This window comes from Protopterus annectens, chromosome 5.part0 (genome assembly GCF_019279795.1).
Source record: "Protopterus annectens isolate FY-2018-M chromosome 5.part0, PAN1.0, whole genome shotgun sequence".
In the NCBI taxonomy this organism is placed as follows: domain Eukaryota; kingdom Metazoa; phylum Chordata; order Ceratodontiformes; family Protopteridae; genus Protopterus; species Protopterus annectens.
In genome coordinates this window covers 1,718,532,883-1,718,557,595 of record NC_056735.1, presented here as the reverse complement: position 1 = coordinate 1,718,557,595, position 24,713 = coordinate 1,718,532,883, and the positions used below count along the sequence as shown (strand labels likewise).

The 24,713-nt window shown below is 37.3% G+C and overlaps 1 protein-coding gene across 2 annotated transcripts in view; it reads left to right on the top strand.

Annotated features, from left to right (window-relative positions):
- RABL3 (RAB, member of RAS oncogene family like 3) overlaps positions 1–24,713 on the top strand; it is a 696,369-nt gene that overhangs the window by 20,952 nt on the left and 650,704 nt on the right. For both annotated transcript variants that reach the window (XM_044071511.1, XM_044071512.1), the window contains exon 2: positions 14,325–14,416. In XM_044071511.1, the coding sequence (XP_043927446.1) occupies positions 14,325–14,416 (92 nt within the window). The remainder of the gene's footprint in view (positions 1–14,324; positions 14,417–24,713) is intronic.

Sequence of the window (24,713 nt, the reverse complement as noted above, 5' to 3'; positions counted from 1 at the left end):
GCTGCACTCCCCTGGCTTTACACTCCATTTCCAGCTGAATCACTGACATTTTAGCATACTTGTCAGCAGACCTCATCTTCTGCCTGTTCCTAACTAGTCTGACTAGAAAGTAAAATAACTTATGTGCACAACCAAACCTCTGTATATTTTACCTTGTGGCCGAGAGAGTTAACACCCACTTTTTGTAACACAACTACTTTAAGCTAAATAACTCGGGTTCTAGTTTCCACACCACTGGGCACCAAATGTGATTACCTTTTGGCAACAAATGCCATTAAATGAGAAGTAGTTGCTGTTAACCAATCTATTTCAATGAATAATACACAAAACACACCCTTGGCACCAAGAGTATAGAGAGGTTATGTGCTACTGTCCTGGGTCTGGATCTTCAACCTCCACACCCAAATTAAGCTGCACACTGTTCACTTAGAGAGCCACTCCACTGTCTCTGTGAACTAATGTCTCCCAGCACCCCTCTATCCACAGTAACTGTCTTTCACTCAAAGTATTTTTGACATGCGCACAATTTCTAAGGAAGGCTGTTGAATCCTCCAGTTTAATACAACTTTCTTCCTGGCTCTGGTAGTACTGCCAGCACTCTGAAGAAAGTCTGAGACTTCCAGTATGCTGTGACTGTGCCACTTGATATCTTTTATACAGGTAGCTGGCTGAAGCAGTCTGGAAGACATGGTCCTTACAGTTTGTTATTCTTCAGTGTAAAAGGTTACCCTCTTCTCAGTTAAGCAGCAATGCACAAATACTCTTGTAATAAATAAAGTACCAGCCACAACAGCTTAAAGATAATTAAAACGGGTTTTACTTAAATAATAAAAAAGTATCACAAATACAAATACAAAATAAAACATACACAGGTTTCACACAAAGGAGATTGTAATACAACAAGCTGAGACAGAATGCATACAGAAAAATTTAACTCCAGCTGTTTATAAGTTTCCTAACTAGCTGCTACAGTGAGTACTGTACCTTAAAATGACTAGCTAATTTTTACAAAGGATGTTCTCACAGCAAGTCCACACTTGTTTCTCAACATTTCATTAAGTTACAATTATATAGCCAAAGTCCTTGGATGACTTTATTGTTGTGACAAAGACTGGTCATAAACCAGCTAGCCCCACATCCATCATAGCAGTATGAATTTGTATCGATGCCTTCACATCTGTTTCTTCTTTAATTTGATCCCAAATGGGTCTTAAAAGTTTCATTGACCATTGCATTCCAATGTTGTTTCATCCTTGTCTGTTATCTTAGTAGAAGGTGCCATCTTGTCTATGAACCACACCTCTCAACATCTTAGAGCAAGGAATTTAGACGAAGACATAAATAATGGGAGGACAAAGCCCCCAAAATAGGGACAGTTTTTAAATATTGCTCTTACAAACTCAGGAAGTTGATAGAATAAGGGTTTTGTCTTGGTGTGGATTTTTCTGAAGGGTATGAAGTCTGAAAGTCAAAAGTCCATCATTATTGACTTCAGTGTTCAGTAATTTGCCAGTCATTTGACAGAAAACCACAATTTTATAAAAAATGGGCCAAAAATATGAGACAAAAATCTAGACAATTTGCAAAAATCTGTGCAGTTGAGAAGTATATGGTGTGAAGTAACCCCTCACTCTGTTACTTAACATCTGCTCAAACAAAAGCGTTTAGCAGGTAATGTATACATTACAAATCAACATGCCTGAAACAGAAGAGAAAAAAAAAAACATAAGAGCAGTGCATTTTGCTTGCTCCAGTCTAGCTTAAGCACATTTCACAAACACTCACTTTTAGCTTGCCATCACCTCTGGCTTCACAATTAGTATTAAAAGTTCTTGGAAATTTAAGATAATTTGATATACCACTATGTTATATGGCTCATATATATTTTTATAAAAAGGAGGTTGATTTTTTTATGTGGCAGTTTTTGAAGAGTTCTTGTTATATTTTATAGATAAAAGTTCTCATCCTGAGTTTAATGTATTAAGTAGAAGCTTAATTTTGGGTCTGGCTGGTTTACTTGTGTCTAAATCCTGACATTGTCTACCTCAGCCCACCCCCTGTATGCTACAGTCAGTCATGTAGCTTACCAGTTCCTCTTTCTTGGTCCTACTACCCCATCTCTTCAGTTTTCCTAATTACCTCTGTGTGGGACCAAGTTAAAGGCCTTATTGAAGTACAGGTAAACCATAGCCATTGGTGATCCCTTGTCATGTTCTGCATAACCCCAGTCATATAACTGGATCAGGTGTGACTGACATTTGTTCTGGCCATGAACCCATGTTGCTTTGTGTCCTGCATCTTTCTGTTTTCTATAAGTAATACCACCCTTCCAGCCAGGATTTTGTAAAGCGGTAACAGATATTCTGTATTAAAAGTCTTTTTCTCATTTCTGCACTAGCAAGTTATCTGTGGAAGATCTTTATGAGATGGTCTGCCAACACATTGGTCAGATTTCAGAGAATGCTGGGCAGTGGCCTATTTGTTCATTATGCTTTGCTTCCCACTATATCCATTAGCATGTCCACTGTTCTACCCATTCATTTCTGTCAGTCTCATAGTGTGTCACCTTCTCTTGCTTGGCATATTAGTTAAGGTCTTCACTTTGTAAACACAAGGCATAGGATTTGATTCTAAATTCAGGTTGCTAGCTAGGCTCAAAATGGCTCTTTGGGGCAGTTACCCTAGTATTGATCTATTTTTTTTAAATAGTAATGCTCAAACTAACATACCCCCCACCCACCCACATAACCTCTAGAAACTTCCAAACATATCCTCTCCTAACAAACAATCATGAAACATAGGAACACAATTGGGATGGATTTCATGGTTAGGCTTATAAAGGCCCTGATGGTCATTAGCCTAATATATAACTATGAACCTATGAAGCAAACTATTCATTTGGTAGCTTTTCTCTTTGCTCAGCCCTTACCAGTTCTATCCTTCTCTTCTTTCTTTCTGCTGTATACAAAAAAAAAAAAAACTTGCCTCTGTTCTTGATACATTCAGCGAACTCACTTTTAGCTTTCATATTTTCTGCGCTCATCATCCTTGTTGCCTTTTTTTGCTCGTTTCCTTGTAATTTGTCCCCCGCTTTTCTGCCTGTTGTAGACTCCGTCTTTTACCCTGATTGTTAGACACAAATTTCCATGTAGCCACATTGGCCTTCTCTTTTGCCTCATCCTGACACCCTTATCCTTATCCCTGAGTACTCCATCCCTGATCCATTTTTATACCTTGTTTACTTCCTCAATTTTCTTCCAGAATGCTAACTTATACTTGACTGTCTATCCCAGCACAACATAATAAACTCTTCTAAAAACCAACATCTTCATCGTCTTTTTACTCCCAACCTGCCTTAAATTGGATATCCGTAATAACCCCCAACATTTGTTAGAACTATGTCCAGAATTCTATCCTTTCTGGTCCAGTCCTGTACCAGTTGGCTAATCCCATCATTCTCCAGGACCTCGATAATCTCCAGATGCTTTTCTAGTTTGAAGCTCGGCATCTCCATCTCTCATTAACATATTTGATAATAAGTACTACCCTCTTTCTCCTACCCTATTCCTTTATTTTCTCTTCTCTTTTGGATGGGGAGAATGATACAGTCTGTCAGGACACCAGCCTTCTTCCTCTATCTTAACTGTCGGGGCTATTCTCCTATCATCTGTCACTGCCTGCTTCCTTACCCCATTCTTGGTTTAGTGGTGTTTTCCCTCATGTCTGATACCTTCCTTCTCTGTCATTTCTGAACAACTTGTATTTAAACTTTTCCACGTCCCAACCCATTTTGTCACTGGCCCCTGTTTTTGTTACACTAGCAGTGTCCACCCTTCCAGTCTGCATCATTGCTCTCAGCTCTCCCCACATTCCTGATAAGACTCCTTCATTGTAGAGAAGACCACTGTGCCACCCTCCAAGTTGCTCTTGCCTGTTTATCTTCTATGGTCAGTGCTTTATGCCTTCATTCAGCTGCCTAATCGTCTACTCCCTCATTTGCTTCTTTCAGTTTCCCTGTCATTACATTGTGGTTTAAAGACACCATCATTGAGGTGTACTTTTATAGCCCATCATAAGAACTGCTGTTCTTTTTAGGATAGGATGCAACCAGATGCTTGCACAGAGTTGGTCTCTTTGCCAAGTCTATCCCATACCCTTCCCAGTTCCAAACCTCTTGGCATTGTTCACTGGTACTGCCAGTCATTTTACTCCCTAATTCTCCCTTTTTTCCCTCTGTATGCTAATTGCTGGCACATGTAAGACTTCTGAGAATATTACTTCCAATCCTTGTCTTCTGGTGTCTCTCTGCCATCTCTTTGGCCTGCTTGCTTTCACTTCACTTTCTGTTCTTGACATATCATCTATGCCTACCTACACCACAGCATGTGTCCACCTCTCCCCCTTTTGGGAATCATTTTGGTCACCAACTCATACATTTTAAGCACTCTAAGCCCCAAGATTGATTTTAAGTCTCTCCTTCCGCAGCTGTCTAGACTTCTAATCCTCTTTGTGACCGAGTCTTCAGTTATTCAAACCAACTTATATGTTCCCTTACAGGCTGTCCTTTCTCTTACCTTCTGCGACATGCTGCTGCACCTCTAATCCATGACTTTCTGCCTCTGATTCTACTATTTTTAGGCTTTCTCAGTGTCTGTGCTGGATGTGTCCGTCTTTGTTATATATGTGGAATATATTTGGAATATCTTTCCTATCCCTTGTGTGCTGTTTCTACAAAACGTCTGTACTGTTCTAGCTCTTTGTCTTCTGCTTCTTCCATGTGACTGTGTCCCTCCTTGCCCACTTCTCTCGGTACTTTATTTCCTGCTTAACTTGTATAATGTTGGCTCCTCCCTTGCAATCTCTGCCTCCCCCTTATCAGTTGTTGCCACTGTTTGCAGCAGTCTTTCCTCCCTGTCTTCCTTTTCCTTGTCCTCCCTTTTATGGCCGAATCTCCCTTTTTCTCCTTTCATCTTTCTCTCTGCCATCTCACTTGTACACCCCTGACAAAATGTGCCCATGTCCTGTTGTCCTGTACCTCCTTCCCCCAAAATTTCCCACTCATCCTATCTGAAGGCCTCCTGTTGCCTCCTCCTTGTATTTAGTACTGTCGTTAGACAGTTTACTGACATTTCTAACTCCTTTTTTTCTGCTATGAAGCATTTTGATTAACCTACATACCCCTCGTCCTCTGTCATGTTAAAGTCTCTGAGGCAAATAACCGAATACCTCAAACCTCTCTCTCACTGTTCTTGTCCTGCCTGTGCTTCACCTTTTGTGTCATGTTCTTGAATCCGTAACGTTTTTATCTCATTTTATTTTATTCATATTTTTATGGACTCCACTTGGTTTTTCAGGCACATCTGCAATAGTATTTTGTCAGGGTTAAGGGACTTGTATATGACTTTGAAACCATGAGTTATACCATATAGGGCCAACCAAGGTGGGAAGAGAGAAATGAGACTAAAGGTGGTCCACTGGAGAAGGTTGTGGCAAATCAGTTCAGTATTTTTGCCAAGAAAACCCTATGGACAAAAGCAACCAGTGACATGTTGAAATAACACTGGAAGATGAGACCCTCGGGTCTGAAGTTGTCTAGCATACTTCACTGGAAGAGCAGAAGACAAATATGAGTAGTGCTTGTGATTATGACATTGCTGGATTAAAGCTGAAAGGACAACCATCTGCTGAGGTGATCATAGTTGAAGGGGAAGGCCATTGCTGCAAAGAACTATGAACCAAAATAAACTTATGATTTAAGGATGATATGACAAGAATAAACACTGCCATCTTGATAATCAGGTGAATTAAAATTGATTGTAATGGATCATTTTACGTCGGAAGGTCATCACATTTTATACTGCAGACAAGACTCTTCTAGACAAAATGCAGTAGCCTGCACAGTTAATAAAATAGTCAAATTCAGTACTCCGTTGCAACCTCCAAATAAGATAGAATAATCTCAGTCAGACATCCAAGTAGATCCTGTGGCATTACAGTGATAGAAGTTTTATTCGACTAGAGAGGCTAAAGAGGAGAAACTGAACCAGTGTTATGATGATTTGCAGTATGTTCTAGAAAATACACCAAAGTGTATCATTTATTTTGTTTTACATTTGTTTACCAGGGTAGTGCATTCATCATAAGTGATTGTAATGTTAAAGTTTCTAGTCTTGAGCATATCTGGAATATAAGGAATATGTTTAGTGTTTTGTGCTTAAAGTGAAGCAGGACATAGACTGGTATAATTCTGCCAAGGTAGTTTACTGATGATAAATATTCTGTTTCTGTATCTGAGAAACAGCTTTACATATGGTTATCACCAGATAGTAAATACTGAAATCAAATTTACTATTTACTTTGCATTCAGAGAGGGAATACTTTGAGGGGTCATCAGAATCATGACCTAGATCAGATTATAGCTCATACCAGCAGTTTATTATCACAAAGTTTAGAATTTAAATAAACGAAAAAGCATGCAGTCCACCTAGATGTGGGTTCAACTGTATTCCAAGTGAATATGTAGTGGAGGTTTAGAACCCATTTATGGTATTATAGCTGGTGGATAGAACACCTACAGAACTATGGACAAAAGTTCTTGATATTGTCCAGTAGGTGGCAACAAAGAATATTCTAAATAAAAAAGAGATGAAGGCAAAATGGCTGTCTGTGGAGACTTTAGAAGCAGATGAGGAAAGAAGCAGATGAAAGAAGGAGAGCAAAAGGCAGTGGAGAAAGGGAAAAGTGTGTCAAACTGAATGCAGAATTTTGAGAATAGCAAGAAAATATAAGGAGGCATGTTTAAGTGATCAGTGCAAAGAACTAGAAGAAGCTGATAAAATGGGAAACACGGTACATATTTTCAATAATATTGGTGGTGTGTTAATTTCTAGGTAAAAACAGTTATGATAAAAATCAAAGATGGGAGTGACCTAAAAGAAGCCGAAGAGTACAGAATAATTATATTAAAGAATCCTAGTATTATTGATACATATGTTGGTATGTTTTCTGATCTAAGGCCACCATCATCGATGGTGAAGTTAGATGGGCCCTAGAAAGCCTTGTTAGTAACAAGGCTGCAGGATGAAATGGAATTCAAGCTGCACTGTTTTAAATCCTGCAAAATTATGCCATTACAGTATTGATTGGGATTTGCCATCAAAGTTGGGAAACACAGCAGTATCCATCAGACTGGAAAGGTGCAATGCTAAAGAATGCTGAATGTATCAAACAACTGCACTTGTTTCACTTTCTAGCAAAGTAGTGCTCTAGATCCAGCAAGCTAGACTCCAGCAATACATGGACTGAGAACTGTGCAATGTACAAGCTAGTTTCAGGAAGAGCGGAGTCAACAGCTATCAAATTGCCAGCGTCTTCTGGATAATGGAGAGAATAAGGGAGTTCAAGAAAAATATTTACTTTTGCTTCATTAACTGCTCTAAAGACTTTGTATGGAACATAAACTGTGGAATGTTCTTAGAAAAGCAGGGATACTGGCCTACCTTTGCCACATGAAGAATCTGCATTCCGAACAAGAAACGTCAGTTAAAACTGAGTATGGAACAGCTGACTAGTTCAAGACTGCTGTACATTTTCGCTGTACATTTTCACTGTACTTGTATACACTAGATATATCATGCATAATGTTAGATTAGATGAATTGGGTGACGGAATCAAAATTGCTACGACACAAACTTCTAAGATGGCTGCACACTAAGGAACAGCTTAATTTCAGCTCACCCACTGTGAAAACAGAAACGCAGAAAAGAGAGCCAGCAAATTTGTCTGTTGGCTAAATTTCAGTTACTGACTATTAAGTGCACTGACTGGATGCAGGCAAAGAAGAAATTTAAAGACCCTGAAAGAAAATCAACTACAAAAAGTGAGGAGAAAACACTGACTGGGAAGAATCCTGCAGGTGGTCAGCACAAAACCGTTCAAGCTCCAGCTTTTTGTACAAGACATGACTTCCAGTAATCTAGAGGGAAAAAAATAAGTCAGATGTTCTCAGAGCTGATTAAAATAAATGAAACACTGAATGAGTACATCAACTCGTATAACAAGGCTGAAAAAATGGAAGAAGCTTTAAACAGATATTCAGATGAGCTGATAAAACTTGCAACAATCAGAAGTGAAAATGGAGAAAAGATTAGCTAACGATGAGACTGCTCAAGAAGAGATGTTTCAAAAAATGGTAGAATTAGAGGTCAGAGCACACAGGGAAAACTTGAGATTCTCTGCTGTACCAGAGAAACTAAAAGGAACAGACTGTATTAATTTTATGAAAGCACAAATAAGCAAGTGGACTGGTAGTCAACAGCAGGTGTTGTTGTTAATTGAAAGGGCACACCATGTATTTGCTCCAAACCTGACAATGAGAGAGCAGCCAAAACCTGTAATAGTAAAGATGGAATCCTGCATGCAGAAAGAGTTGATTCTGACAACTGTGGCAGAAGAACAAAGTACTAAAGGTTGGAGACAGTAGAATGTTTGTGGAAAATGATTACTCACCATAAACCAGGTAGAAGAGGAGTAAATTTATTTCTGTAATCCGAGAATGTCAAGAAGGAAGTTTTGAGATTCAAGCTGCTGTATCTAGCTATCATCAGAATATTTTTTTCTTGGGGAGTCAGTCATTTTTTGAGTCAGAACATGCTAAGGAGGAAATACAAAGGGTTGTCCAACAAAAAGTGAGTTGCCAAACAGAAGGGGATTCTGCTTCTTATTTTTCTGGTAATAAAGCTCACAGAGAGACTGTGCTAGTGAAACCTTTTCCTATTTTGAAAGGAACATGCTTGAAAGATAGAGTTTGTCAATTTTTAGGAGTTGACTAGATGAACTAGGAGAAAATTGGAAATGAACCAGAGACTGGCTTTGGGAGATGATAAACAGGAAGAAAATCGGCAACTCAGGAATTCATGAATAAATGTGGATTACAAAGCATTAACCACATCTGTGAAGTATGGCAGAACAAGAAACCTGGAACTATTGGACTTTTTGACTTGTTTTACTTATAGGGTACTCCAAAACATATGCCCTACTTCATGCCATTAATATTGGAAAGAACATTAAGGAGAGAGGAAGAGGAAGGAAAGAGGTAACTGTAAGACCATTTGTGTTCTTAACAGTGTTTTTATAAAACATGACATGTAGTACATGTTATACAGTAAAGCATTTTCAATTATTTTTGTTTTCATTTATTTTTGTGTGTTATATGAATACTAAAGCAAAGTGCCCTTTTGTTCCTTTCTTACTTTTTTCATATTGTTTAGTTTTAAGAAATGTAGGCACTGCAATGTAAAAAAGAGAGCCTGGACAAAAGCATGTTTAAGATCTTATGTTGTAATTTTAAGTTACGAGATGAGAGGCAGCATGATACAAGTAAAATTAATATGTTTTTTCTTTGCTTTTGCATAAAGGAATGGCTGGATTAAGGCCATTGGCTTGATCTAGCAACAAGTTTTAAATGGAAGCAAGTAAATAAAAGAACATTGAATGTAATGAAAAATTTCCTTTGGCAAATAAATGCTTACATTGCAACATGAGAAGTTTGTAGCTGAAGGCAGCTGTGTATCTGGTTCTCATGTTTTTCTTTTAATGGCCAAAAGATAATGTTTTCTGAAAGCATTCAAGTTGTTTTCTACATCTGGAAGAGGAATAAAGATAAGAAGAAACAGACTGCACTTGGTGTGTAAGTGGAAGTGAAAGCTGCAACATGCATTTTAGCATGGATAACCTTCATTAAAGGTTATTTAAAGCCTGTGAGTGTAGCTGTCCGCTTGGGACAGTTGCTCCTATTAAGAGGGGTACTCTTCATTATTTGAAGATGTGCATAGTTCTGTGTGTTTATATTAAGTTAATAAGTTATGTGGGTGTTTTTTGTCTGAGGGTTTTCATTAAAAGAAAACATCTTGTAAGATATGACACAAGTTCAAATGTATATGACAAGAAACTCCTGTAAAAATTATCAACCTGTCGGATAGTGTATGCACATAACACAAAAACTGAAACTAGACATTTAAAAAAGGCAGTTCTACATTAACAGGTAGGAAAATAACTTCTTATCATAACAGAAGCTCTCTCCATATTGTCTTTTTGAGTGTGAATGTCCTCAAAGGTGCATACCAAAAAGAAAGATTAGTGAACTGTATTAAGAAATGCAGAGTGCAAATAGCTATGCTACAAGATACACATTTGTAGAGAACTGAGCATGTGAATTTGATAAAGAAATTATTTCAGGATGGATATTCAGAGGAATATCTGGCACAAAGGAAAAAAAGGGGAGTAGTTATAATTGCTAGAGGATCTCCAGTATTGATAGAAAAGGTAAAAAAGATAATAATGGTCGATTTGTAGTAGTAGTAAGGGGTTATTGGCAAGGGAGGAAGTAATCTGCTTCCAACAAGTAATACCTAAAGATGGTAAATACCCATCAGATCCAGCTTCATATAGGCCCATGTCAGTTCTAAGCCAGTATTATAAAGTGTTTCTCTATAATGATTAAAAGAATGGCAAAGGTGATGCTAAAATTGATAGATATGAATCACTGTGGTTTTGTGGAGGGGAGGCTAGCATATGATAACATTAATAGAACCGTGATGATTCAGGGAATGTAAGAAAATACCACTGTTGTTGGTGGGTTTTGAAGTAGAAAAAGCATTCAAAGCATTTAACAGAATAAGCCCGGATTTTATGAGTAGGGCAGTAGAAGCATTTGCATTCTCTGGCACAATAATACGTTTAATTATTAGAATATTTGAGGAATGTGAGGCTAAAATTAAAGTAGGGGGTTCCTCTCTGATAAGCTCTGTTTGAACAGATGAACTAGACAGGGGTGTCCTCTTTCCCGTTTGTTATTTGTGTTTTATATTTAGAACCACTGGCAAACCAAATAAGGGAGTCAGAAATTCATGGATATAATTGGTATGGTAATCGAGAAAAGTTGGCTTTATTTGCAGATGATTTTTTTGTACCTGATAAAACCAGAAAAGGACATTTCAGTGTGGTACATTCTAAGTCAGTTTCAAGTCTTTTTGTGATGCAAAATTAATAAAGATAAAACAAAGGCAGTAATTGTAAACTGTGCCCACACATGAACTGGTTCAGCAAAACCCATATTTATTGGGACATGAAAAAAAAAATGAAGTACTTAGGAGTATGGGTTAAAAAGGATTCTGTTATGGCAGCTGAAGATATGTGGGAAGAGACTCGACAAAATATCATTCAAAAACTGAGAAACTGGAATCTCTGTTTTATGAATATGGATAGCAGGGTACAAGCAGCGAAAATGTTTTTAGTCCCTTTAGATTTATACACAGGTCAGGTATATTTTTTTCAACCGGAGGAGAAGTTGTGGATGGCAGTTATTGAAGAGTTGAAGAATTTTATTTGGCAGGGAAGAGGGCAAGAGTCAAGTGGGATAAGTTTTCCTTCTAGTAGAACAAGGTGGTTTGGGATTACCTGATTTGAAGGGATATTTCAGAGATGCACGGTTAAGGCTCCTATATATAACACAAGCAGAAAGCTGCAATTTCAAGTGGAAAGGGATGATAATGAAACAGGAAGGAAGCTCAAGAAATAAGGAGAGACTGGGATTTTGGATGCAGATATTTAAGGAGAATAACAATAACCATACAGAATATTTTTCGTAAAGTAGTAGAATGCATTCCAAGAACTAAGCCAACACAGGAATGGAGAAAGGAGATTCTGCTGATAGGGATGACTGCAATTAGGGGTACAGAGAATAGCAAGATGTGGTTGGAATTTACTGTGGAAAACTGGCAAAGGAACAAAGGTATTGGGAGGAAATAATTAATAAGAGAGGGAAATATAACAGAATGAGAAGAGGCCAAGAATACATTTGGACTGCAGGTTAGAGGTTGCGTTCGTTATCGAGGATTGATATCGTAGTATAGGCAAAGAGAAAGCAATAGGGGGATCCTAAGTAAAAGACTGGCAGAGTTTCTAGTAGAACCTAGAACAGAAGTTCCTGTTAAAAATAATACTTGGTTGCATAACTATAGGAATCAATCAGAAGAGGTTAGAAAGGATTGGGAAGAGAGATTGGATAAGCAATCAGAAATGGGAGGATATATGTATGGCCTCCAAATATGCAACAAAGTCTAGAAGATTTCGAATTTTTGCTTGAAGTATTTGCATAGGTATTTTTGTACCTCTAGCAGACTAAAGAATTTAAGAAAGAGGTTATTGGGAGCATATGTTTGGGAGTGTGATGAGTTGGCAGACTTTAAAAAATTCTCCCGCAGAGTACTCTGTCAGAAGTACTGTTTGATGTAAAAGCTGATTGGACACGCATGTTTATGGATTGTGAAAAATTAAATGTGCATTAGGAAGAGGCAAGTATGTTTTAAGGGGTTATGGTCTGATAATTGTTCTTTAACTAGATCAATAATACCAACAAATGTTCCACTTCCTGTATTTTTAAAAGACAAAAAATATTTTTAAAAGACAAAAAACAAAAAAATGTTCTGGAGTGTCCTGCAGTAGCTAGAAAAGATGTTGCAAAAAATTGGAAATATGTTTCAGTTCCTGCATTCATAGAATTTTTTAATTTAACAGCAATACTATGTAAACTGAAAAATAAGTGAGCAAAGTTGTTGTGTTGTGTCTTTCGGCTTTTCCCAGTTAGGGGTCGCCACAGCGGAACTCTGGTCCTCTAATGATTGGCAGTAGATTTTTACATGCTGAATTGCCAGCTCTGACGCACAGCCTTCAACGAAGGTACGCCCATTCACGCATGTCTCCACACAGAAGACGCTCTAGCTGAGAATCGAACAGGACAACGTCATACTGTGAGGCGACAACGCTACTGCAGCACCACCACCGCGGTGTTAAAATAAGTGAGCAAAGTAACATTTTTAGTGGTTGGGATAGCCTTGAAATTCTACTATTGAAACACCACAAGTCTTAATGTGTTAATTATACAAGATTACCATGATGATTCAGTATATTCCTAACATTGTGTAACAATATGTGATGCTGAATTTCTTCCTTTCTGTGTGTGTATATGTGTATATGTATGTATGTATATATATATATATATATATATATATATATATATATATATATATATATATATATAAAATTATGTTTAATAAACATTTTCTTAAAATATTGGTTGAGCAAATTGGTGTAACTAAGGGAATGGTATTTTTGAGCTGTGATACATAATCCAAACTGCCTAGTCATAGTAAGCCCTTGTTAATTTTAATTGTGGTGGCTGCCAAAAAAACAAGTGCTAGAATAGAAAGTGGAAATTAAATCAGTCAAAACCAACCATACTAGAATGTAGTGAATATATTAACAAAGATATTAAAAAAAACTGGAAGTTGGATATTTAGAAAAGGATATGAACAAACTACATAAAAAAATGGGAATTGTGGGGACAATACATATGAATGATGTTTTGGAGGAGGAATAAGGTTTAAGGGGGAAGGCAGGAATTGACTGAGACACGTAATGTTTGATTGGCAATGCCTGTATAGAAGAGTATATGTGATGTATAATATTTGCAACTGAAAATATGTCCATATGGATTGTTTGCATTTATATAAATGTATGCTTGTCTATGTTGTAAGTGATAATTCAATAAAATGTTTCTTGTCAAAAAAAAAAAAAAAACAATATGAGAGATATTAACAACTCTGATAGATGGCACGACTCTGATGGCTGAAGGAGCTTGTTGATGAGGGTGAAAGTACAAAGCACATAAGCTTGTTGCTATTAAAAAAAATAATAATAACAACATTCCCTAGCAGTACTTTACAGTTAATTGAGAAAAAGTGGAGTCAGTGACAAATTTTATTTTCCTGGACTCTGCAACTGACACAATTTTAACATTGCTTACGCATCCTTAAATTTTGTTAAGCTCCCCTAAGTGCTGTTAAGATTGGGTTTCATACCAGGGAAGTACTTATCTTTTTCCCAGTTTTGGAGAGTATTCTTGATGCTTCTTGCAGTACAAGTTGGTTTTGCTTGATCATAATTGTATAAGTAGTTTTAGAAAATTCCCAGTCCACTCAGGTTGAGTCTGATGTAAACCAGGGATATTTTATTTTCAATTCAAAGATTTGAGCTTGTTAAGTGATTAAAATCAAGTTTTTTCACTAAATTTTTATTTTCCCTTCTTCTCTTGAGTCCGATATAGTGAATCATTCAATTATCTCTGAAGTAGAGCATGCATTTATGCAGAAATCCCAGATGTAGTTTTCACTGTCTTATGATTGTAACACTCTGTCTGTACACCATCAACGCTAGTTGGCGAAAAACAAAAGGCATGTTACTAAGGCTTTTCTTTTCCATTGCAGGTGTTGGGAAGTCTTCTCTCGTACATCTGTTGTGTAACAACCAAGTTTTGGGGAAACCATCATGGACTGTTGGCTGTTCAGTAGATGTCCGGGTAGGTAAAACTGGAGCCAAATGATCAATTGTGTTTTGTTATTTGTAGTATATTTTAGGTGAGCTTCTATAATACAGAATTGATCTGTGTTCTTTTGTACACAAAAGTATATTACAGATTGTAGCAGACTAGATTTAGCAGTTCTGTGCAGGCTTGCATCCATTTCTGAAGAAAATTTAATTGTTTGGTATTGGCATTCTGATATCCTTGCTTTTAGAGGTTTACAAAGCAGTGGGTTAGTTCTTGCTATCTTGAAATAATGTACAGTTGACCCACATCTTAATCTGTTGTGTTGTAACTGTATGTACTGGGCACACCTACAAGTAAGAACATGTTACACATAGCTAACTTGGGGAATATTAGCGGATTATAAATTCCATAGTGTGCAGAATTAAGTGAATATCAGACTGGGCTTCTTCACTGTTCTGGAAAACTTGAGGTTGAGGAAGAATTCTAGGTGAGCTGTTAGGGTAGTAAAAACCTGTGGGGGGAGGGGGGTGGAGTAAAAACGCAGAGGCTTTTTTAGAACATTATGTTAGCTGATTGCATATTCCAGACTTTGAAAAATAAATGGAATAGTAGAGGAATGTTTTAAGCACATTTAGTTTAATGCATCTACATCTCTGCATCAGATAAATATTGAAGCAAATATCTGATGTATACTAGAAAGATACAGTGTTTTCTAAAAGTAATTAATAACATGCTTTAATTTTCCAGTTGTGCAGCATGCACAATGCTGAGCTTTCCTAAGTGTAAAAAACTGTAAATAATTTCAGTATTTTTCCTTCCTTTTCCTGGTGTAGAAGAAACTATGAAACATCTCAGCCTTATATTCTCAAAGCCTTTGAAGTTTTTTTTTTATAATCATCCTCATTTAATGACTTTGACTTTAAGTAACCGATAAAGAAAAATAAGTAATATAACAAAATGTGATTAAATAGCAGTTTAATTTCTTTTTTCTTTTTTTGCTTTCTTCATCTTCTAAAGTGTCTAGGTAGTTGTAGGTACTGTGATTTTGTGTGTTGAGGACAAGTTATGTTGAAGCCTAAGAATATATTGTCAAGTCAGTTGTGTTGTCTGTAGCTTTCAAAAAGCCTGCTGCCTATATAGTGTCTGTATAGATGGACAGCTGAAAACCTCCAAACCTTTTCTTATCACTGTACCAGTTAAGCAATGGGTCACTGATATATATAGTTGACAAGCAGTAACACATATCTCAAGTTTATTGGCAGACAAGTTACCATTCTGCATTTTAAAATGAGAGTTTATTTGTAGTAAAGCTTTAAATCTCTCCCAGTTCTGTTTAGTACTGTGCTTAATATTGCCTTTGTTTCTGTCAGTAAACTGTTAATTATAGAAGTAGGACATTGATTTCATCACATTTATTAATTTCTTCCATGCTATAGCTCTTAAAATAAAGTAGTTAAACAATAACAATATTTGAAGAGAAGAATCAGCCAGGTTGCTTTGAATCTTCCAACTCCTAGAATTTTCAATACTTCACTAGGTAAAACTGCAGTGTCAGTATTTCTTACTGATACGGAGTAGTTTATCATCTGTTAACCATTTAATTTGATGTCATATGCTCTGGCTGTAGCACAGTGATGATTTGCACCTCATCCACAATTTCTAGTTAACCGGTCCTATTTAGGTTGTTAACTCTACCCATATGCCTGCTTAAATTCATTCCTGAGTACTTCTGCCAATGTAAAACTATTTATTTATTTCTTTTCCACAATAAAAAGCTTAAAACTTTGAGATCCCAGATTGCTTCTGTTGTTTTGTGCTATAGGTAAAAAAATATCCTTTACTTTCTGTCTGATCATATGTAGTGCTATACTTTAGTTCAGTAATTAGAGTGCTTGGGAAATTTATATGGTGTGTGTGTGTGTTTGTGTGTGTGTGTGTGTGTGTGTGTACACACACACATATATATATATATATATATATATATATATATATATATATATATATATATATATATATATATATATATATATATTTGTACATGCATATGTATAAAAGTACATTTCTTGAGTGTCATACAGTTGGAAAGGTATGTCAAGTTAGCCTGTTTTTGAGTTCATAACCGTATGCTTTTAACCATGGCATTGTGGCATGCATAGCCTGCTCATTGACTCACACCTTAACTCCATGATTTGCTTCGGCCTGTCTTATTACACCAGAGGGCACCAAGTTTACAAAGCTAATAGGCATGAAGGTGGAAAGTCCTTGAAAACACATTTATGATAGATGGTGCTGAGAAGCTAAAGCTCATTGCCTCTGCAGATACTTCTTCTCAGCTCCTAGGAAGGAGAGAGCGAGAGAACATTAAAAGCAGCATCAGAAAGAAAAGAAATGGGAATGGAAAAGAATGCCTTCTTCATTCTGCATCTGATTTAATGACATCAGGACTAATATGTGTTTTCCCTCACCCATATCCACATATCCATATATGTTATAGTGGCTGGTGTAGGGCTGCTTTTAAGTGGTTGTGTCACTCTGGATACTTAAGTTTCTCCCCTTTCTCCCTATAAGAGGTTTCCACTGCTCATTTCCAGCATGGTCCATCTCTGGCAACTGTATTCATGTCACCCCCTCTTACCCAACGCTCTTCTTCCATTACTTTGCCAACAGTAGATTATGACATGAAGAGATCCAGGTTGGGTGACTTGTCATATTAGAGATCCAGGTTGGGTGACTTGTCATATTAGACTAGGGCTGGGTTTATCAGCCTGGAAAAGCTTTATTTGCTGAGGAGAACTTGGTGGTGAAGTTCAAATCATGATAGTCCTGCAATAAGAGTATGTTCTCACAGATTTGTCATTGTGATGAAGGCATAGCTGTTGTTTTCTACCACTCCCTGAGCCAAAAGTTTGTAGTTAAAGCAAATAATGCCACCCTAGCTTTCTTACAGTGCAGTGCAGTAAAGATGTAAATGACACCCCTTCTTCAACTTACAGACTCTTTAACATTTAGCCTTCAGTCTTGTAGGCTGTCTTGTGTACTTGCATGGAGAAGAAAACCTTTTCTACAGCTGTTCAAGCATATTGCTGAAGGTGTAGTGTGATTATAAATCTTTAAAGGTGTTTAGCAAAAACATTTGCTGCATATCATCATTATTAACCCCCTTTATTCCATTTTCTACATGAGAGTAGGTTGTCATGTTAACTATCGCTCGCTCTCTTGATTTCAATGCTACACTCCTGCCTTCTTCAACACTTATGCCTGACTGTCACAGATCTTCTCTCACACAATCCACCCACCTCTTTGCTGGATGCCCTCGTTTCCTCTTACCTTCTTCCTGTCTGTCCCAAATCCTCTTCATCAAATTGTTTTCTGCTTTTCTGCACATGTGCCCAAACCACCATAATCTGTTCTGTTTAATCTTTTCTGCAATTGGAGCTACTTTGGCTTCTGTTTTTAATGTTCTCATTTGCATATGATACTAAGTAAATAATATCTGTGTTTGTGTGCTCTGCCACATTACAGCAGATGAACAAAGATGAGCAATGCTGCAAGTTTTAACACTTTTTTGTTTGACACTTGTATTTTATTTTTTCTTTTGTAACAATGGGATTCTTTTAATTTATAGGAAACATATATTACACTGTGTGCTGTGTCTTATGACATCGTTACTTCTAAAGTGCTTAATGCAATTCATTTTTCATCATACTCCACTTGTGCCCGAGATGTGGCAGTTTGCTGTTATACAGTGCAGCACATTCTTTGTTAATCATTACTTGTGAGTCTGTCCTAGCAGAGTCATGAACTGCAATATGTAGTATATGCTCATTTCATTGAAAAATGCAGGATTGATTGTCTACTTTATGTTTGTGTTTGTGGGTGTATTTTATATAGATAGATTGACAGATGTCTGTTAGAAACTAAATGCTGGTGTCTGTCTGAAATAGTACCTTTTGTTTGACTAATATTCCCCAAATAATTGCAGATGTGCCTTGCAAACTACACTATTCTCGCCACACTTTACAGCAGGTTGTTTAGATTTGAGCTCATTTCAATAAATTACTGTAACCTATGTGTCGGCTGTATGGCATAACGAGATAAATTATTGAGTAAGACCCAGCTGACCTGAGATTGATCAGTGACTCGGGAAATGGAGGTGTCAGCCTAGGAGAGTGCGAGTGGACAGACAGTGTCAGCTCTCCTATCCTGGGACAAGAAATAAACCAAGCTCATTGCTGTTCTGATGCCCAGTGGGAGGTGCCTCCTGCAGCTGCAGGAACATGTCATGAATATACATGCTGAACCTTATTTGTAGATGGCTTGAGCATGTTGGAGAGAGTGTGTGTTCTTGGCTGTTATTGTGTCCATCACCAACTGTTCCAGAGAGTTAGGATATGTATAATACCCATTTGTGGCTACCTGAATGATGTTTTCAAACCCTGCTTGGCTCTCAGTCTAGCTTTGGCCCATACAAACTATGTGCACTACAAAGCAAACTCATGGAGGAAACTGCAAGTCATCCCATTCCCCCACCCCCATACTGAATGTGTGGCGCTGAGGTCCAAGGTACTGGAGAAGCAAACGGGCATTGTAGCATTGATGAAGGGCTGCTGTTTTTCAAACACGAGGGCAGAAAGTGACCTAAAATCATTATATCCTGTGTGTTTTTTGGGTTGGATTTCCCTGTACATTTGTTGTGCTTAGGTCTATCTAATTGTGTACCATCTTGAGAACTTTTCTGTTCTCAGTGCCTTATAAACACTAAGTAACTAATTCCATTCCCTACCTACCGCTTGTTTTACAGTGGATAGTATTCTGTTTCATTTATTTTGGTAATTATTTACTGAAATGTTCTGCTCCTGCTCCTAAAACACAAGATAATACAGTAGAATGGAGTTTTCATTAACAGGCCAGTGCAAATAAAAATCTCAACAAAAGTCAGGGTTTCTAAATGAAATTGCTTTATTTCTACTTACTGTTGTAAAATATGCAGTATATGAGTCAGATGTATTTTGCAGTGGGTTTTTAGTAGTAGTGCACGTTAGAATATGTACTTTTACACCAACTTCATTGTATATTTTATTACTGTAGAGGGCATTGTATAAAATGCTTCTGTCACCGGTTTGTCAACCTTCTTTCACTGTTTTTTAGGCTTGCCACCTTTTCATATGCCCAAAGTAGGACATTTATTGTTGAAATGTGAAATTTTTCAGGACAAAACATACCCATTTTGAGGATATTGGATATTGTCATCTGTGCTAGCATGACTAGCTGAAGTTTTGTAAGTAATTGTAAATTACCCTGTGTTACATATGCCAGCATGTCAAGCTATAATTTCGTAAATAAGTTTGTCTTTTGATTATCACTCTGATTTATGCAAGATGTTTGAATGTAAGACGCTGTTCATTTGTCTGACCAAATGTACATGTTTTGTAAAGAGAATTTTGAATGTAAGTTGTGGCACGGTCAGCTGACCTAGATGTGATGTCATTGTGTACCAGAGTTGGGAGAATAGAATCTTCACAGTAGCTGTTTGTGTACTTTTTAAAGTCTGATATGAGAGAGTAGAATTCTCATAGCAACTCCTGCTATAAAAACAAGTTCTGAGTCAGTTGTTCAGGTTTTCATTCAGTTGTTTCTAGAGCTGTTCAGTAGTAGTAGTAGTCCACTTGTTTCCAGAGTAGTTGTTCCAGTTGCTTGAGGACAGACAACAGCCTGGAGTGTGGACATAATTCCTCATTTTGCCTTGCAGAAGTATGTATATAATTTTGCCTTGATGAGTTGTTTAGATTAGATAGACAGGGACAGTTAATCTTCAGATAGTCAGGGAACTACAACTGATTTTCTAAAATCAATGTGAGATCTATCATACAGTATTTTTTTTGTATTTCCTGTGTGTAAAACTCTGTTTATTGGAATCAGTTATTCAGTTTTTACATGTTTTAAATCCTTTTATTTATTATTAGCCGTTTTACTACCTCTAATTGTGGCTGGTTATTTAGTTAATATTTTTAATAGCTTGAGTGTGTTTATGCTTATTGTGATAAAACTAGGACCACTTCAAAAAACATTACTGCTTAGGATACATGCTGCCATTTGTTTCATTATCTATTTACCCAATGTAATTGAACACCTGTTTTGAAGGGTATTGTGGTATTTGACTGGTGGCAGCTGTTAACCTGTAATTTGGGCAAAGAAAACAGCAGATACATTTGTCAGTCTTTCCCAAGAGTGTGTGTATGTATAAATGTCAGACATTTAAGAAAGTGTGTCAGATACCAAGAATTGGGACACAGTGTTCTGCAGTGGTTAGTGTGGAGACTCATTTGGGGACCAGAAGTGAAGCATATAGTCCATTCCCAGATTTTGGAACCTGTTTCCCAGTGTACTCTTTAGGGGAAATTCTATCCCTGCTTTTAGTGAAACTCCTTTACCAGAGACAGTGGTGAGGATTGAGACTCCTAAGTAACTGCCCCGCGGTAAAGAGGGCTTGTCACACCCATGACCAGTGCAAAAGACAGAACTTTACTTTTTTGCCAAAATAAAATATTATTCTTATAGAATTTCAGTTGCTTATGTTATTTCATATAACATTTAGATGTTTCAGATACAAAATAACTGTTTTATGCAACTTTTAAAAAACTTAGTGTCTCGTTGATTTTTGTGTATGCATCCACAAACATTACAAGCAAGCTGCCTAGTCTAGAAGCAGGGCTGAGTTTGGTAGGACACTCTTGCATGGAGATCCTATCATATTCTGTGTACTGCCCAAAGTATAAAAAACTGCTCAGCATGTTGCCCATTTTTTGTACTGTTGCAAGTTATTCACTATAACAGTAGATTTCCTAAGAAGAAAGACCTGCAGCAGAGCATTTCACCATCCCCATTTACAATGTATATTTTCTTAGTCTCTGATTATAATCTACATATAGTTACTTGTGTTGTCATCGAGTATATATTTTAGTGTTTGGAACTCTAAACATCATTAACAGCCTTCTAATGTTTAAGAAATGTTCCAGCAAAAAATCAGATAGATGCATCCACATGTGCCTTTGGTTTTAATCCACTTGTAACCCTGGTTTTGAGTACACTACAAGAGCTTTTAAGGCTTGATGATGAAAGCAAAGCAATATAGCAGATTCTGTGGAAGCATTATGTTCAGTATTCTACACATCTCCAATGATGCCTCGAAACAGAAATATTTGTAGATATTGCTTTTACTGACATTCCTATGCTTTCTAAGTATCTTTCTTGTTTGCTCTCTGTGTGTCTACTTAGTGGTATTTGCGTTCTTTTTTTTCATACTTCTGATTGTTTTAGACTTTTGTGCATTCTGTCACCAAAACTTGCATATTGCAACTTAGTACAAGTTGTACTGGCTTGAATCTGCAACTGAACACTGCATATTCAAAGATAAAACATGAATGTTTAAGGTGAAATACTTCCTTTTTCCGTTTGATTTGTAAACGGTTTGGCATGATCCATTTGAGTTCTTAGCATTTTTTTTTAATCTATTTAGGAGTGTATGGTGCTGCAGTTGACACTGGTTGTTCTTGTTCTTTGTACTGCTTAGACTTGATTGTAAGCTGTTATAAATATATCCCGAACTGTAGAGCAGCAAATTAAGCGACATGTGGCTTACAATGGCACTTGACCCTGCCTGTCAGTTTTATTGTCAGTGCCATTTAACGGTGAGGATGTGTGAAGCAGATGACAAAGCTGTAGGTTAAAGATGCTGTTCCAAAGCCCTTCAGCAGCACCCAAGTCCTTCTGAGATATGTAATGATTGATGCTCTATGGGAAAGAGTCAAATGCAGGAGAAGTATATCTATAGTGGTATGAAAGATAAGTAGATGTAGTGTCATGATACCGTAATTCATCAAGCATGGTAACGTAACATCAGCACTGTCCTACAGTAAACCTTAGCTGCCAGCTTTAACAGACTTTTTTTTTAAGTTGTAATTTTAAGGTTTGAACATCTAGGGCTGTGGGGTGTTTTGACACCACGCTGGGCTGATGGGATAATGTAAGGCTGACAGTAAGCTAATGTGACTCATTGCTTTAAAAATGACTTCAGAAGCTGTGTGACTCAGCTGCTGGATGCAAACTTGAGCTACTCTAAAATAGAATACTGCATGCATTAAGTACATGCTTCAGGATAATCACTTTTACATAGCTCAAGTCTGATAGCTGAATTAGCAAACTTAAAGACGTGTCAATATTTTGAGTTCCTAAACTTTTAAACTGTTTCTCTTTTTGCTGCAAGTTCGTAATGTGGACTGCCTGTTTCATATAATAGAAGTGTTTATGTTGGGTAAATCTGATATGGAGAAAAGCACAACAATACACTGGATATTAAACTGCACACAATAATAAAAGACCATTTACAGACCTAATGGAAACATTTTGTGAATTAATTTAAAGCACTTAATTCATCCCAATGAATGGAGGAGTGTTTGCAGCTGGAAGCCATCTCACCACATATTAGACATGGTACTTTGGGTTCTTATTTCCCAGCCTCTAACAGGAAGGTTTCCAATGATATACTTGTTGAGAGATTTGAATATCTGAATCTCACTCATATCTTTCACTATTCTTTTTCATGGACTGTGTAGTAAGCATGGTTAGGCTGTTTTAAACTGCAAGATGTTGATAATCTTTATCATTTTACTCTTCACTGCTTTAAGAATGTGACATTTATTATTGAATATTAACAGCCGCCTTTGGGATACTGAGTCCTGTATTTTAAAAATATGAGTATAACATAGGCAGTGATTTGTACTGTGGTCGATTACATCTGTACTTCTGGAAGATACGTATCATTCAGTGCATTTTGACAGCTTTTTGAGTACTGACATCAGTCTCCTACTCTGAGTCGGGTTTTTCATATTCCATGTTTTTAATAGTGCTGAGTTCTTCTACTGCATTATGACACCTCTTTGTGCCTCTCTTAGGTTTACCATGTCCTGGCATTCCATTGCAGTAGTTAATAGTGAAACTCAGTACTGCACTAGTGACCATTCCTGCAACCTTTGTAGATATTTGCGGCACTCTCCAGCCCCAAGTGCATTAACTACTGTCTCCTTTTTTTCTTCTGGCAGAAAAAAAGACTGATTTAATTCTTGCACATTATCAGCTATGTGTTAGTATAAAGTATCATAATAACCAGCACCGATATGCTAGTCATTTTTGCCCTTGGTGTTCGATTTCCTGTCCCACAAACCCAGGGCCAGAGCACTCAACCATCATTTTAGCCATCTCCCCATTTTTGCTTCCTTCTTCTTAGTTATTGTGGTAAGCCTGTATTGAAGTATGTACAGAATTTTACTTCCGTAAACTTCTTTTGTAAAGTAAGCTGCTGCTTTTGTTTCTCTAAAGTTGACTTAAGCTACTCAGTTTTGCCTTTTTAAGCTCGAGATAAACAATCAGTTTGTGGTGCAACCGACTGCTTCTGGTTAGTTTACACAGTATAGATGTTCCTAGAGAAGAGTGACTGTTGTTCTAAACAGCTGTGTTTATATACTGAAAAAGAAGCTGCAGTATTGTTTGCTACTGAAGTAAAGCATGTTTTGTTATGTTTTAAAACCAATCCTTTTGGATTTGAGTTGAGTAAAAACTAACACTCTTAGATGGAAATACAGCATCCATTCAGGTGGTGGTGCTGGGAATTCATCTCAAATAGTCCTTGGTCTGGTCAGCTTCGGAAAAGCATTATTAAATCTACTTCCTTTACCATTATTAAATCTACTTCCTGTCTTATTGAGCCTTGAAACATTGTTACTGAAACTGTTCTCTGATTTAGTGGACTGAGATGCATCAATGTAGAAAAGACTCTAAGGGCACTGTTTCAAAGTGCTCATGCTCAATAAGAAATTAAGATTTCCAGCACAACATGCAGTAGTGCACCTTAGCTGAACAAGAAACGAGCAGAAATTTGTGACACAGCACCGTGGCTCAACAGGAGTAATTAGTAATCCATTCCTCCTGCTGCTCAACAAGAGTAATTAGTAATCCAGCCCTGTGGGGGGCAGTGGGATAAGTCCCATATTGTGCCCCAGACAACCCAAGTTCGACTAGGAGCACAGATGCTGGAGGGGCGCAGTGTGCAGAGGATGGGAATGAACAGAAGATGCTGTGTCACCTATGCTTGAGAGGGACACTGTCTAGGCTCATTGTAATAGTAACATTAAGAGCCTGGAAAGCTGTGCACTGCAAGTACACCTGAAGTCAACTCCTCGTTGGTCCGATCTGATCATAAGCTAATCACCCGTGATTTCCACATCCTGCCCCCACCCTCCATTAAGGAAACCACGGTAACAAATTTCTCCAA